At 51.3% G+C, this 14,450-nt stretch overlaps 1 protein-coding gene and 1 long non-coding RNA gene across 7 annotated transcripts in view; one reads left to right on the top strand and one right to left on the bottom strand.

The window, feature by feature from the left end:
- Positions 1-364: 364 nt before the first annotated feature.
- On the bottom strand, positions 365-986 carry LOC130541353 (uncharacterized). Its single transcript, XR_008955395.1, has 2 exons — positions 816-986; positions 365-626 (listed from the first exon to the last, which is right to left on the bottom strand). It is a non-coding gene; the product is annotated as an uncharacterized LOC130541353 (long non-coding RNA).
- A 1,046-nt stretch (positions 987-2,032) lies between these two features.
- The window catches only part of CFAP100 (cilia and flagella associated protein 100), a 41,419-nt gene continuing 29,001 nt past the window's right edge, over positions 2,033-14,450 (top strand). Inside the window, exons 1-4 of one of the 6 annotated variants that reach the window (XM_055110382.2) lie at positions 2,257-2,315; positions 2,658-2,762; positions 3,275-3,382; positions 13,234-13,314. In XM_055110382.2, the coding sequence (XP_054966357.1) occupies positions 3,334-3,382; positions 13,234-13,314 (130 nt within the window). In that variant the 5' untranslated portion in view covers positions 2,257-2,315; positions 2,658-2,762; positions 3,275-3,333. Of the gene's footprint in view, positions 2,316-2,399; positions 2,763-3,274; positions 3,383-13,233; positions 13,315-14,450 lie in introns of those variants that run through there. The other 5 variants (XM_055110383.2, XM_008968182.4, XM_034957286.4 and 2 more) reach the window with 5 other exon arrangements.

Raw genomic sequence — 14,450 nt, forward strand, 5'->3', positions numbered from 1 at the left:
CAGAAATACGAATTTCTCCTTTAAGAAGATTGTTAGCTTTTCCCAAAATGTTTGATTATGAACATTTTCAAGCTTCAAACATACAGAAATGTTGGAAGGATTTTGAAGCAGACATCCACATGCCCACTGCCTGGGCTGGACAGTTCACTGGCCACTACGATTCACCACACAGCCAGCCAGCCACCATCGCTCCACCAATCACGCATCTGATTTTAAAAATTAGCTTTTAATCAGCAAATGGTATTTCTAGTTAGACCTGTTAGGCTAAGACTAAAAGTTCCAAATCAGGTCATGTTTTCTAGGTGGTTTTCTTTCTAACCTTGTAAGCTACCAAGAGCAAAAACAAAGGCCAGAACACACAAACTGACAGAGAACTTGCCTTTATTATGAAGTACACCTTTGGACTTGTGAGGTTTTTTTCCCAAAGCTTGTGCATCATTGTCTGGGATAACTGCATAAAATGGAAGGACGATTCCTGGTGAGAGGCAGTGTGTTCTAGGTAAGAGCAAAGCTGGAATCCGCTGTCTCACTGTGTCCCTGCTCTGTCCACACCGGCAACTCATGCAAAGGCAGGGTGATCATGCAGGTGAAATGGGTGGATTGGTGTCAAGTGCGTGGAACAGTACCTGGCACATAGAAAACACTCTGTAAGGTTCATGGGGAGATTCACCACCGTTCATAAACTGATCTGTTGATGACAATGAATGGGCAGGAGCCTGGGTACCTTTGTTCTCTTTGGGTCACTCATGTTCTAGCTTCCTAAAAGTCTCATTAGAGCACCTTGTATTTAGATAAACCATTTCAAAAACACTTACTTTTCTACTTGAGTCACAAGTTTATGAAATGCTTCTTGTGGTTTGCTAAAACCTAAATCGGAGGCACAGCTTTTTGTTCTGCTTTGCTGGTTTGTAGGGAGATAAGGCTGCAGAGGCAGGCTGGGGCCGGGTCATTGAGGACTTTGAATGTCAGTGTAAGGAGCCTCTCTCCTAAGGGTAAAGGGACAACTTGTCTTTCAGCACATTTGACAATAGCAGCTGTAACGAACACACACGTGCACACATGCACACACACACACTACATGTGCACACATGTGCACATGCACACACGCACAAATCACATATGTGGCTTAACACAATACAATGTTCTTCCTCCCTTGTGCAAAGCCCACTGTGGATATTGCAAGTTGGGACACTATTCTACCAGCGAAGATTCAGGGATCCCTGCTCCTTCCATCTTGGGAGCTCCTCCTCACTCCCACCCCCAGCTCCAATGGAGTTCCTGTTGTGGATGTGGTCTTCCCACCCACTACACTGGCCTTAGGCAGAGCCTGGCACAGCTGGGATCCTCACTGGGACTACATTGCTGGGCTGCAGACTGCTCCAGAGTCCCCCCAGAAGCCCCTAAATGTCCCTGAAAAGATGAGTCACTGACTGTGCTTTCAGCTCCAAGCAGCCTTTATCAATCTCTCAATCCCCATAGATACTGGGAAAATCTAGGAACATGTTCAGAACTCAAAGAGGGGTCTCCTGCTGCTGCTTTTTGTGGGGAGACAGGATCCCTGAGCTGGGGGACCAGACATCCTGGTGCCCTTGGCTTCAAGCAGCTGGTGGATCTGGACGCTCAAAACTTGCCCTGGTCTGCATGGCCTCATCCTCTCGCTTGTCCCACTATGATGGATCTCGCTCGCTCCGTAGAGCAGTGGCTTTGCAACCCTAGCCAGCACTGGGGTCGCGCGTGGACTTGTCAGGACACACATTGCTGGGCTCCACTCCGAGTTTCTGATTCTGGGGCGAGGATTGAAAACTTGCTTTTCTAACGAGTTCCCAGCATTTTCGATGCTGCTAGTCCTGAGACCATACTTTGAGAACCGCCCCTCTAGAAAGTGCGATCCCTCCCCAGGAAAGAAGCAGGGCTATTTTTGCTCCAAAAGTATCCATCCTGCACGCCCTCTTCAGTGCTTGGCACGTGGCGAATAAACCAATCAGGATGAAAGGAGCCAACCCAAGTGCGGAGTGTTGAACCTCAGAGGAAGAAACCCGCGTTCACCAGGCCCAGGCCTGGGCCAGGCGCTGTCCTGGCGGCGTCAGGGAGGACATAGTGCCCAGAGCTCGGACCCAGCAGCCCGGCCCCGCGCCCTCCCTGTCCCGCGGCCCGCAGGCCCAGCCCTCAAGCGCCCAGCCTCCGCGGCCTTTGTGGCGTCACAGCCAGCCTGAAGAATGGTTGCCTTGGAGACGTAAACCCAAGAGCCCTGCTCCTGGAGCTGAGAACTGCAGCGCGGAGGCTTCGGAGCGAGCCGGGGCAGTCGGGGTCGGTGGGTGCGCTCGCGGTCCGGGGAGAGGGGGCGCGCGGGGTCCGTGAGGGCGCGTGGGGGCGGCGGCAGGGGTGCGAAACCAGGGCCCGAGGGGCGGGCGTGGCCGGGAGCGGACTTGCAAGGCGCCTTCCAAGGCTCCCCGCTCGCATGCCACTTGCTTGAAACACACCCATCTACCATCCATCCCATCTGTCCTACCTTCCCTGTGCACCTCGCTGTGTGGCTCGGGGCCTTGCAGAGCGCGGGTGTTAGGAGGCGACCCTGCGAACCCCAGGCTCACCCAATAGGGGGCTGCAGCAGGAATGCGGCAGGAATGGCACAAGCTTAGAGTGGGGGCCCTTTCCAGAGGCAGCCCCTCCTGACTGTGACTTTGGACACCTCGCTGAATCTCTGCTTCCTCCCCTGCAAAAATGAAAATTCATTCAGTGGATGAAGTTAAGAAGTGCCAAGGGTATGTCAGGAGCTTGGATGAGCAGAAAAGACCCCCTGTTCTCATGGAGCTCACATTTTAGGGGGAAATAGACAACGAATGGATTTTTAAAGTGATAATCAGATAGTGGGAATTGCAGAGAAGAAAATAAAGGCCACACGGGGGGTGGGGAGGAAGAAACCACTTTGGATGGGATGGTGAGAGGTCTCTCTAAAGAGGTGACATTTGAGCTCAGAATTGAAGAGAAGGAAGCCCAGCACCCCCAGCTGGGTATGGGAGAATATTTTTTGGCCGAGGAGGCCGAAAATGCAAAGGCTTGAGGCCAAGATTGATGTGTTCTAAGCATAGACAAAGTAGGCAGCTAGAGCCAGGTCCAGGAGGTGAGAGTGGACCCTCGGGTGGGAGAGGCAGGGAGCTGGCAGGTGTCCCCACAAGGTGAGCCCTCAGCAAATGTCGGTGGCTGTCAGCCACCCAGGGGGAAGGAAGCTCTGGGCTTGGGGACCACCAGGCTCAAGCACTGTGTCACTCCTCAGGTGAGGATCTCCTTTAGAAGAGGAGAAGCCTTGCATCAACCTCTTGGGCCTCAGCCAAGATGTCTGAGATACTGTCCACTATAGTCTCCAAGAACATGACCAATGACAGTAAGTACTGGGCCAGGGTGGGCACTCTCAGAGGTCAGGGGCAGCCTCGGAGCCTGTCCAGCTCCCTCACAGGTTAAGGTAGCTCTAAACCAAACACTAGGCAGGAGTCATAGATCTGCCCACTTCCCTTGAAACAAGGCAAATGGATTCCCTGCAGCTGCTGTAACAAAGCACCACCACAAACTGGGAGGCTGGAGTCACAGACATTTGTTTTCTCAAGCTCTGGGGGCTGTATGTCTGAGATGAAGTTGTCCAAAAGGCTAGGTCCCTCCAAGGGCTCTGAGCGAGAACCCATTCTGGGCCTCTCTCCTGGTTTCCAGAGCTTTGCAGGCAATCCTTGGTGCTCTTTGGCTTGTAGAAGCATCACTCCCATCTCAGCCTTCCTGCCCATGTGGAATTCTGCCTGTGTGTGTCTGTGTCCAAATTTCCCCATTTTACAGGGACCCCATCACATTGGATTGGAGGCCCACCCTGCTCCAGAATGGCCTCAGCTTAGTGAATTACAGCTGCAAAGACCTTATTTCCAAACAAGATCACATTCTGAGACAGTGGGGGTTGGGACTTCAACATACGAATTGGGATGACACAGTTCAACCCACAACAGACCATGAGGAAGGTGTCACCGTGACGGTGAGCTTCTCTCAGCACCCCTCTGACCACAAATGCCAGGCTGGGCTCCAAGGAGGTGGTCAGCTGGCGCTAGGCCCTGGATGAAACATGCCTGCCCTAGTGGAATTGCATGCATTTGCCAAGATCTCACACAGGGCGATGCTGAGGGAGGCTGCCCAGGCCCACCTGGGGCCCTTCAGCTTTTTTATTGGAATTTAATTTGGTTTTGACCAGGCATAGTATTCCATGGTTCAAAATTCAAAAGTGTGTTAAAAGCCCCTCATTGTGAAAAGCCCCTCCCACCCTGTCAAAGGCATACAGTGCCCCTTCTTTACAGATGGCCACTGTCACCTGTCTCTTCTAGGCTACCAGCTCAGTGCACATACAGGCAAATGTGTGTAGATGAGGTTTGTTCTTTTCTTACACGGAGATCACACAATGAAAACCCTGTCTGCACCTTGATTTTTTTAATTAACCCATACATTGTAGAGACTGTTCCTTATCAATACATCAAGAATCCCCTTATACTTTTTGTGTTTTTGAGTAGAATAGTAATCTTTCAGTATGGCTGTATCATAATTTATTAACCAATTCTCTGTTCATATGGGTGATTAGCTTGTTTCAGAAAGTGTGCTGCTATAAACAGTGACCCCCACCATTACACTTATGTGTGCACACGCTCTCTCGTTCTTTTTTTGCTCCAGAGTAAATTTTAAAATGAATAAGGGCTGGAATAGGGTTTAAAAACAAAGATGGCTTTGAAATATTTATAGATAACAAATTAACTCTCAATATGCCCATAAAACAATGCAGATAATTATGCTACCACAAGACAGTTGAAGGACGTGTAAACTATATTGATTTGTTTATTGGTATGAGGGGGAGTGCCTAGTTGGGGTACCCTATGACCCTGTGGCATTGGTAATTCCTCGAGATTGATTGAGGGCCTGTGCATTTGTGAGAAAACCAGGCCAGACAGGCAGAGCCAGGATTGGCACCCAGGGCCAGGGGTCTCAGAGTCAGGTGGGTCAGGGAGGTTGGCATGGGCAAGGTGGGCAGGGGACCTGGCCAGGGGCTTCAGTCAAGAGGACTGCTGAGCTCTGTGTCCTGGGGTCAGCTGCAGGAGCTGGGACAAAGGTAGGGGCCAAAATGACACTGAGCCACCTGGAGTGAGAGATTTGGGGATGCTGAGCCAAGTACAGATAGGACCCCCGCCTCAACCAGAGGGCCCAGGGCAGGGGCCTGGAGGCCAAGTAGGGAAAGGGCATTCTAGGTGGCTGGCCAGGCCCAAAGGCCCTGAGGTGGGAGTGGGCGTGGTGTGTTCAAGGGAGAGACAGGAGGCCAGCATGGGCCAACTGGGTAGGGCCTGTGGCCCGGGAGGACTATTGGCCTCTGCCCAGATGACGGGAAGGATTTAAGAGGGAGACTGCTCAGTGTCTAGCTTTATGACTTTTGTGACGAGAACGCTGTTCCCTAAGCCTTGGCAGAGGGGCTGGTTTGGCCACAGCCTCCTTTGAGGCATCAGGGCGGGCAGGGGTGGGGGCTGCAGGAATGCCCGGAGCTCTGACCCTGTACCCTCAGCACCCAGCCCAGTGCGGGGCCAGTTCCAGGAGAGGCACTGGGGTCGCGCGTGGACTTGTCAGGAGAGGGCCTGCGGCTGGTCCCTCTGGGCCAGAACCCTGCCTGAGCCTCACTGTGGGTGTGGAGAGTTTGTTCCTTGAGCGGCCAAATATATTTCCCAAGTCACCAGGCTCCAGGTACAAGACTCCAGGAGGAGCAGGTTGGGAGAGGCTTGCCCCTGCTGAAGGAGCCGTGTGCACGCGCGTCAGGCCAGGATGCCCTGCAGGCTCTCACTGCTGCTTCTCAAGTGCACGTCCCCCACAATGGGAGCATTCAGGAAGGGCATGGGGTCTAGAGAGGTTGTTAAACCACAGATGGCCAGGCCTTCCCCCTGCTAGTTCTGGCTATGAGGGATGCGAAGGGCTGGAGGCAGGAGTTTAATTTGGCAGTGTGGAGAAACATGATCTTCAGTAATCTAACCTTCATCTTGGGACATCCGAAGCCTGGCCTGGTGGCCTCGTGGGCAGAGTGGGCCATCCACACATGCAGCCCACATCAGGCCACTCAGGGACCCACAGTCACTTCACTAATGTTCATGGAGCACCTACCGTGTGTCAGGCACTGTGCTGGGCTGGGGCACAGAGGGCCATGAGACGGAGGCGCCTGCTCTCTGAGCATTTAGTAGAGTGCAGCAAACAGCTCTCAACTTCACTGGCTCCATCCATTCCTGCAGCCCTGGCCAGGCCAGGCCTGGTTCACTCCCACTCAGTGTCTTGGCACTGCTGTGTCCTCCACAGGGAATGCTCTTCTCCCCAGTTTCCCTGGGACTCCCTCCCTCACACCCCACAGGAGCTCATTTAGATGTCAGCTCCACAGGGAGGCCTCCCCTAAACAAGGTAAAACGCGGTGCCCCACCTGCCCTACATCCCTCATTGCTGTTCCCTGTTTCATTTTCTCAGTGGCACGTTCTACCCTCTGGCCTCTTGACCCTTCTTCACTTGTGTTGCTTACTGTCTTGCTCCCATCCAGCAGTGGCATTTGTTCCCCCAGAGCCTGGAACATCACAGGCCTCAGTCAAAACCTGTTAGCCTGCAAGCTCTCCCTCTAAGATCAGGAGCAAAAAGTGATGCCCACCTTCACCACTGCTGTTCAACATTGCACTAGAAGTTCTAGCCAGGGTCATTAGGCAAGAAAAAGAAAAAAAGAAGTAAAAGACCCAGACTGAAAAGGAGGAAGTAAAACTATTCACAGATGACACAACCCTATATATAGAAAATCTCAAAGAATCCACAAGGAAGTTACTAGAGCAAATGAATGAACTCAGCAAAGTTGCGGGTTACAAGACCAACACAGAAAAACCAGTTTGTCTCTGTTCACCAGCAATGAATAGCCCATAAATGAAGCCACTCATTGACAGCAGGGGTGACATCACGGCAAAGTAGGAAGCTCTGGGAATCCCTGCCCTGAAACAATTGTGCTGGCGTGAATTATCAGAAGCAACTCTTCTGAAACTCTGGAGTTTAGTGAAATGCTTGCAGCTTGCAGGGAAGATCTTGATGAGGAGGCTGGGACATTTTAGTGAATTTTTAGCATTTCCTGGAGCAGCTGTACCAGCCTCCAGCCTGCAGCAGGCAGCAGGGAGAAGGTGGCTTGTGTTCCCGGTACAGCTTGCTGGTGCCAGGGTGGGAAATAAGGATCTTGTCCTCCAAAAATTGGGCTGTGTGTTTGATTGCTGATCATGGCCTGCTTCTGAGGGGCCGGCTCAGCGGCTGGCCATTGTTCCAACTCCAGGGTCTAAAGCAACCTCCCGGCTCTGTTGATCAAGGTCTGTCCTTCCCCACCCCCTCCACTCTTGTGAGAGCTAGACTTTTATCTGACATTAGCTCACATTTAGAAATCTTTGACAAATGATTGATATCAAGAATATAGAAAGAAATCCTAACACTCAACAAGAACAACAAAAAGCAAACAACCCAACTCAAAACTGGGCAAAGGACTTGAATAGATAATTCTCAAAAGATGATATGCAAATAATCTACAAGCAGGAGAAAAGATACTCAACATCATCAGTCATTAAGGGAATGCAAATCAAAACCAAAATGAGATACCACCTCACACCCATTAGGATGGCTACTATCAAAAAATACAAACAAAAATAACAGGTGTTGGCGAGGACGTGGGGAAAATGAAACCCTTTTACACTGTTGGTGAAAGTGTAAAATGGTTCAACCACTGAGAAAAATAGGCAGTTCCAGCCTGGCACGGTGACTCACACCTATAATCCCAGCACTTCGGGAGGCCAAGGCGGGCGGATCACGAGGTCAGGAGATTGAGACCATCCTGGCTAACATGGTGAAACCCCGTCTCTACTAAAAATACAAAAAATAGCCGGGCATGGTGGCGGGCACCTGTAGTCCCAACTACTCCGGAGGCTGAGGCAGGAGAATGGCGTGAACCCGGGAGGCAGAGCTTGCAGTGAGCCAAGATTGCGCCACTGCACTCCAGCCTGGGCGACAGAGCGAGACTCCGTCTCAAAAAAAAAAGAAAAGAAAAGAAAAATAGGCAGTTCCTCAAAAAGTTAAACAGTATTAACATATGATCCAGCAATTCTACTTCTAGATATGTACCTAAAAGAACGGAAAGCAGGAACTCAGATATTAGCACACGCATGTTCACAGCAGTGTTATTCACAATAGCCAAGCGGTGGAAGCCGCCTGAGTATCCATCAATGGAGGAACAGATACAGAACATGTGGTGCATCCATGCAGTGGAGTGCTATTCAGCCTCAAAAAGGAAGGGAATTCTGATACATGCTACAGTACAAATGAGCTGGGAAACCTTATGCTGGTGAAATTAGCCAAACATAAAAAGACAAATATTGTATGATTCCACTCATGTAAGTGAGTGGAGCAGTCAGAGTCATAGAGACAGAAGGGGGAATGGAGGCCACCGGGGCTGGGGAGGGGAGGATGGGGAGTTGTTTAATGCACACAGAGTTTCAGTTTGGGGTGATGAAAAGTTTTTGAAATAGATATTGGTGGTGGTTGTACAACATTGTGAATGTAATTAATGCTATTGAGTTGTACACTTAAAAATAATTAAAATAGCAAGTTTTATGTTATATTTATATTTTACCATACTAAAAAAGTTTCAATGGCATAAAATGGCAAATCGTATTTTATATATATATATATATATATATATATATATATAGTATTATGTTACTGCAATCAAAAAATGTGTTCTTAAAATGTGTTAAATAAGTGAAGTAAACAACTAAATAGACAGGATGGTTCCCAGCAGTGCCGAAATAGGAGGCTGATTCAGTGATTGTGGTGGGAAGCATTTAGACAGGGGGATCAGGAAGGCTTCCTGGAGAAGGTGACATTTGAGTAGAGATGGTGAATAATGGGGATGGGCAGCCCAGAGAGAGTGTCCCGGGAGAGGGAGCAGCAGGTGGGAGGGGGAGGGGATGGAGGGAGGTGTGGGTGTGCCCAGCTGCAGGGGAGGACACTGACCTGTGAGTGGGAAGGAGACGTGGCCCAATTCCATGGGGAACATCCCTGCCAAACCCTGGTCCTTCTGTGGCTCCCAAGGGCCTCATCCCTGTGCTCCCCAGGCTCACACCCTGCCAGCCATGCTGGCCCCAGTGGCTCCTCTTCAGCTCTGCCTGCAGGTTTTGCCTCCATGACCCCACGCTGTCACCACACTCCCCTTGGGGCTCTGCTCCCATGGTGCCTCCTCCGTGGGCTCCCTGATTGCCCCAGCTACTGGAATATCTCTCACTTCTCTTTATTTTATGTGCTTGTTGCCGGTCCAGAATGTGGACTGCAGGAAGGCAGGCATGGCACCTCCTTCAGGGCAGCATCCCCAGCCACACCTGACCCTGAGAAAGCGCCCACAGCTGTGGCCAGGCAGATGCCACTCTGAGGAGGCCTGGCCACTGTCTGGCACCATCACTAACCCAGTCCTGGGGGTGGTGAGGGATGGGACAAACATGGCTCCTGCTGGTTTAAAACACAGGTTTTATTATTGCTGTGTGGTGAGGCCAGCAGAGCAGGAGATGACTGTCACTGGAGAGATGGCTGCTTACTCACAGATCCCTAGGACAGAAGGGGGTGCACCACGCAGGGCTGTGCGGGGGAAGCTGCAGGGTCAGCCAGAAAGCCCGAGGGAGAGGGGGACATGGGCAGGAGCCTCCACTGTGGAATCACAGGAAGGAACGGTGAGGTGAGTGAGCAGGTGTAGGACTGATTTGTTAGAATAGTTTCGGGGTTCTGGGGCACAGGGCTGCCCCTGGTTGTCTGGTCCTGGCTCTGGGGGGATAGGGCAGGCATCAGTGGTCCTGAGAGTGACAGACTGACAGAGGCTGTGGCTGGGGTGTGGGCTCTGGATTGGGTGGTTTGCATTTGAAAGGTGTGCTCTGGTCAAGTCATTTTCTATCTCCAGGGATTAGCTAATCCGAGGGGGAGGGAAGGGAAGGTCCTCTAGGCTCAGGAAGGCCCCAGAGGTCAAAGCATCTAAATGAGAAGGTAAAAGACTTGGTTAATATGCCTGCCTTCCAGGAGTTTACTGCCTGGGGGTCGGTGGTGGGGGGTGCAGTCCAGACTTGCTGTGGGGAGTCCAGGTGGGGGCAATCACAGAGAACCAGCAAATAGGATGATGGTGAGGGTGCAGGTGGCAGGGGCGGATGGGTTCAGTGCTCCTCAGGAGACAGAGTCTGTGGGATCTGGTGACTAGGTGTGGAATGAGGGAGAAGAGGGTGTCGGGGATGCCTTGTCTCCTCAGTGACACCTGTGCATCACAGTGCTGTTTGCTGAGATGGCCAAGGCCAGGGGTGGAGCAGGTTTCGCAGGAGGGGGAAGGCCAGGAGCTCAGTTGGCGATGTGTAGGTGTCAGTGTCCTGTGGGAAACTCCCAGCCGAGACTCTGAAGTGGCTGCTGTGGATGGAGGCCCAGAGGTCAGGAGAGTAGGCGGAAACGTGAGGGCATCAGCAAATCCGCTGGGGCTGGAACTGAAGCCATGGCACTGGTGAGGCGTCTAGGAGGAAAGGAGAGAGAATGGCCCGGGACACAGCCCAAAAGACTCTGATGGATAGAGGATGTTTGGAACTCATGTCACATGAGTGGAGTGCCCAGTCGAGTGTATTTTATCTTTTTTTTTTTTTTTTTTTGAGACAGGGTCTCACTCTATCACGCAGGCTGGAATGCAGTGGTGCAATCTCGGCTCACTGCAATTTCCACCTCCCAGGTTCAAATTATCTTCCTGCCTCAGCCTCCAGAGTAGCTGGGACTACAGGTGCACACCACCACGCCTGGCTAATTTTTGTATTTTTAGTAGAGACGTGGTTTCACCATGTTGGCCAGGATGGTCTCGATCTCCTGACCTCGTGATCCACCCACCTCAGCCTCCCTGCTGGGATTACAGGCGTGAGCCACCACGCCCGGTCACAGATGAACTTTCTTTCAAGTCTTAAAATTGTGATGAAATACACATAAAATTGACCATCTTAACTATATTTAAATGTATGGTTCGGTGGCATTGACCACATTCACACTGCTGTGCGACCGTCACCACCATCCATCTCAGAACTCTTCTCATCCCCAAACTGAACCTCCGTCCCCACTGAACACTAGCTCCCCATTCCCCCTCCCCTAGCCCTGGCGACCACTGTTCTACTTAGCCTCTGAATGCTCTAGGGACCTCCTGTGAGTGGCAGCATACAGTATTTGTCCTTTGGGGCTGGCTTGTTTCACTAAGTGTAATGTCCTTAAGGTTCATTTCTGTTTTTGTGTGTAAGCAGGTGAGCTTTTTAGTGAAAAACCAAGGGCATATAAGTGTATGTGTGCATAAAATACTTCTAGTCAGAGCTGCAAAAATCTTGGCCTGGCACGGTGGCTCACACCTATAATCCCAGCACTTTGGGAGGCCAAGGCGGGTGGATCACCTGAGGTCAGGAGTTCAAGACCTGCCCGGCCAACATAGTGAAACCCCATCTCTACAAAAAATACAAAAATAAGCTGGGGGTGGTGGTGCACACCTGTAGTCCCAGCTACTTGGGAGGCTGAGGCAGGAGAATCGCTTGAACCTGGGAGGTAGAGGTTGCAGTGAGCCGAGATCGTGCTACTGCGCTCCAGTCTGGACAACAGAGCAAGATGCCATCTCAAAATAAATAAATAAATAAATAAAATGTATATAGGTAGCAAGAGCTTCAGGTGAGGCTATTTCATCATATCAATATATCAAACCTGTGTTGTTTGAAATATGTGCTATGTATGTGCATTGCTCTTTCATTCTTTCTTGTTTTAGAGACAGGGTCTCACCCTGTCACCCATGCTGGAGTGCAGTGGCGCAATTATGGTTCACAGCAGCCTCAACCTCCTGGGCTGAAAGGATCCTCCCCCCTCAGCCTCCCTAGTAACTGGGACCACATCCAGATCCATTGCTTTTTCATTTCTAATAGAGTTTTGGTTTGTGTGGTTTGGGTTTTGGTCTATTTAAACAACAGTGGTATCTTCTGATTTATATGATATGGTTAATTAAATTCTATCTGGAAATGTAAACACATGCCTACTAAGATAGTTAGAGGACAATCATGGTTCAGCAACTGAGCCCCTGAGTTCTCCCCAGCCTCACCTCTCCCGACCGCCTCTGCCTCCCCGACTATACATTATGGATTCTGTGTGGCCCCGAAGGCCTCTGAGTTTCAGCCCAGGCCTGGACTTCCCACCTGTCCCACAAGACTCCCGCCATCTTCCTCACTCTTCCCTCACCCCATGACCATTTGCTCAGGGCCCAGGCTTTGGTATCATAGCCCCACCTCATGAGAAACCCTGTCTTCCCGCTCACTGTTTCACTCCGGGACCACACAGTCCCTCCCCCATCCCGCCCCAGGAGGACTGGCACCCTGAGCAGCCCACCGGAGACCACGTTCTGGCAGCCCCTGCCCCTCAGGCACCGACCAGGATCTCCGAGCTGCAAAGTATTCCTGGGTGGGAGTGGAGGAAGTGTCCGGCCACATGTCTCCTTCCCTATGGGTATCAGCTGAAGAGAACTGCAAGGCATTGGAGACCCAGCAGTAACACCTGAGTAGTCACCTGAAGAAACAGGGTGCCGGGGAGCCCACCCTGGGCGGGACGGAGACTTGCTGGCCTTGGGGAGAAAATGGCTCTAGCTTCCAGGCAGCACAACCCCAGTTTTCCAGCTTGGTCAGAAGGGCCACTCCTCACAGTGGGATAGGGGTGGCAGCTCCCTGAGGAGGTGGGGTCTTAGGGGCCTCCATCCAAGTCCAGCAGGAAGCCCCTGGGAGGCAAGGCACTGGCCAGGCCGGGGTCAGAGGCTTGGGGTCCTTGTCCTCCCTGGGTCCCGGTATGTCCATCTATAAAACAGCCTTGCACTGCTACTCTTAAGGAACACACTGAAGGATGGGAAAGGGGAGGCACAAAACATCCGTGCACCAGGCACAGGTGCCAGGGACTTCTCAGGCTATTTTCTTGCACAATTCTCACAACTTCCCAGCAAAGTCAGTGTGATCTCTGGGATGTAGAGCCCTCAGTCTCACAGGGGAGGGAGCTGAGGTTGAGCCTTTGTGTGTCTGAGACATTCCCCGCCTCAGGCTGTGTTCACAGTTCTCATGGGCCCGGGGAGTCACTGCTGCGGCCCTCACTTTTGTGTCTCCTCAGAGAACAGCCTGGAATCCATGAACATCAGCTCTTCTTCAAGCACTGAAGAGAACCCAAAGAAACAGGCAAGAAAAAACGAAGGTAACCTTCAAGCTGGGAGGCTAAAGTCCAAGTTGGCAGGAGGAAACTCCTCTCCCTCTGCCCCCAGATCCCCTCAGACCAGGTCTCTAGAGCTAAGGGCAGAAGGAAATGCTTCTCTTTCCATTAGGAATTGGGTTGACTTGAAATAACACGCATGTAAACAAAGTAGGATTTATTGCTCCCTCTGTTAATGAGAAATGTGGGACAAAATGCAGACTTTCTTGAGTCTCCACTAACAGCAGTTCCATAAAATCACTCAGGTGACCAGGTCCCCAAGTCTCTCTGCTCCACCAGAAAGGAATTAGGGCTTTCAACCACAAGAGTGTCTCATGCTTACAAAATGGCTGCTGCAGCTCCAGCCTCAGCACATCTGATTCCAGGCAGGGAAAAGTAACAAAGGGAAGGGCAAAACTACCCTCCAGCCAACTTCGCCTTCTAGGGGAAAGGATTTTTCCCAAAAGTTCCAAGCAGCAATGTCTTCCCACATTCCAGCAGCTAAATTTGCCATATGGCCATCAGGATCTACAAGGAGGGCACACTTCTGCCACCATTAGGAGGAAGGAGGGCAGGTAGCTAGCTAGCTGCATGTGCCTCACCCTGGTAGCCCTGCACAGGGCATCGCTGCCACCTGCACTGTGGCTCCCACCTCCCTTGCCTGGACTCCCTGCTGTCTCCCACTCTGCCCCTGGGCTAACAGACCAGTCTGATCCTTCTGCAGAGGTCTGCAGATGTGAGCATTTCTCCCAGCCTGTGCTCCATGGCCCAGGCTCCCACCCCTCTCCCCGCCACATTTCCTCTCTTTTATTATTATGAAATTATAAAATGAAAATTTAAACATGTCCAGATGTAGAGATTGGAGCCAACGAGTTTCACAGGCCCACCACCGGGTTCTGCCACTGACTCAAATGTGCCATTTGCTTCCTCTGTCCTTTCTCTCTTTTTCTTTGCCAGGACATTTTAAAGTAAAATCCAGACATGTCATTTCATCCACTTCAGCGTGCACTTCTCAACAATAGGGGTGTTTCCACACAAACCCAAGCACCATCACCACACCCGACAAAGTGAACCAGCCCAACCCATGGTCAGACTGGCCCAGTAATCTCAGAAACATTTTCCATAGAAGATTCTTTCTAATC

The sequence above is a fragment of the Pan paniscus genome, chromosome 2 (assembly GCF_029289425.2).
Source record: "Pan paniscus chromosome 2, NHGRI_mPanPan1-v2.0_pri, whole genome shotgun sequence".
Lineage (NCBI taxonomy): Eukaryota > Metazoa > Chordata > Mammalia > Primates > Hominidae > Pan > Pan paniscus.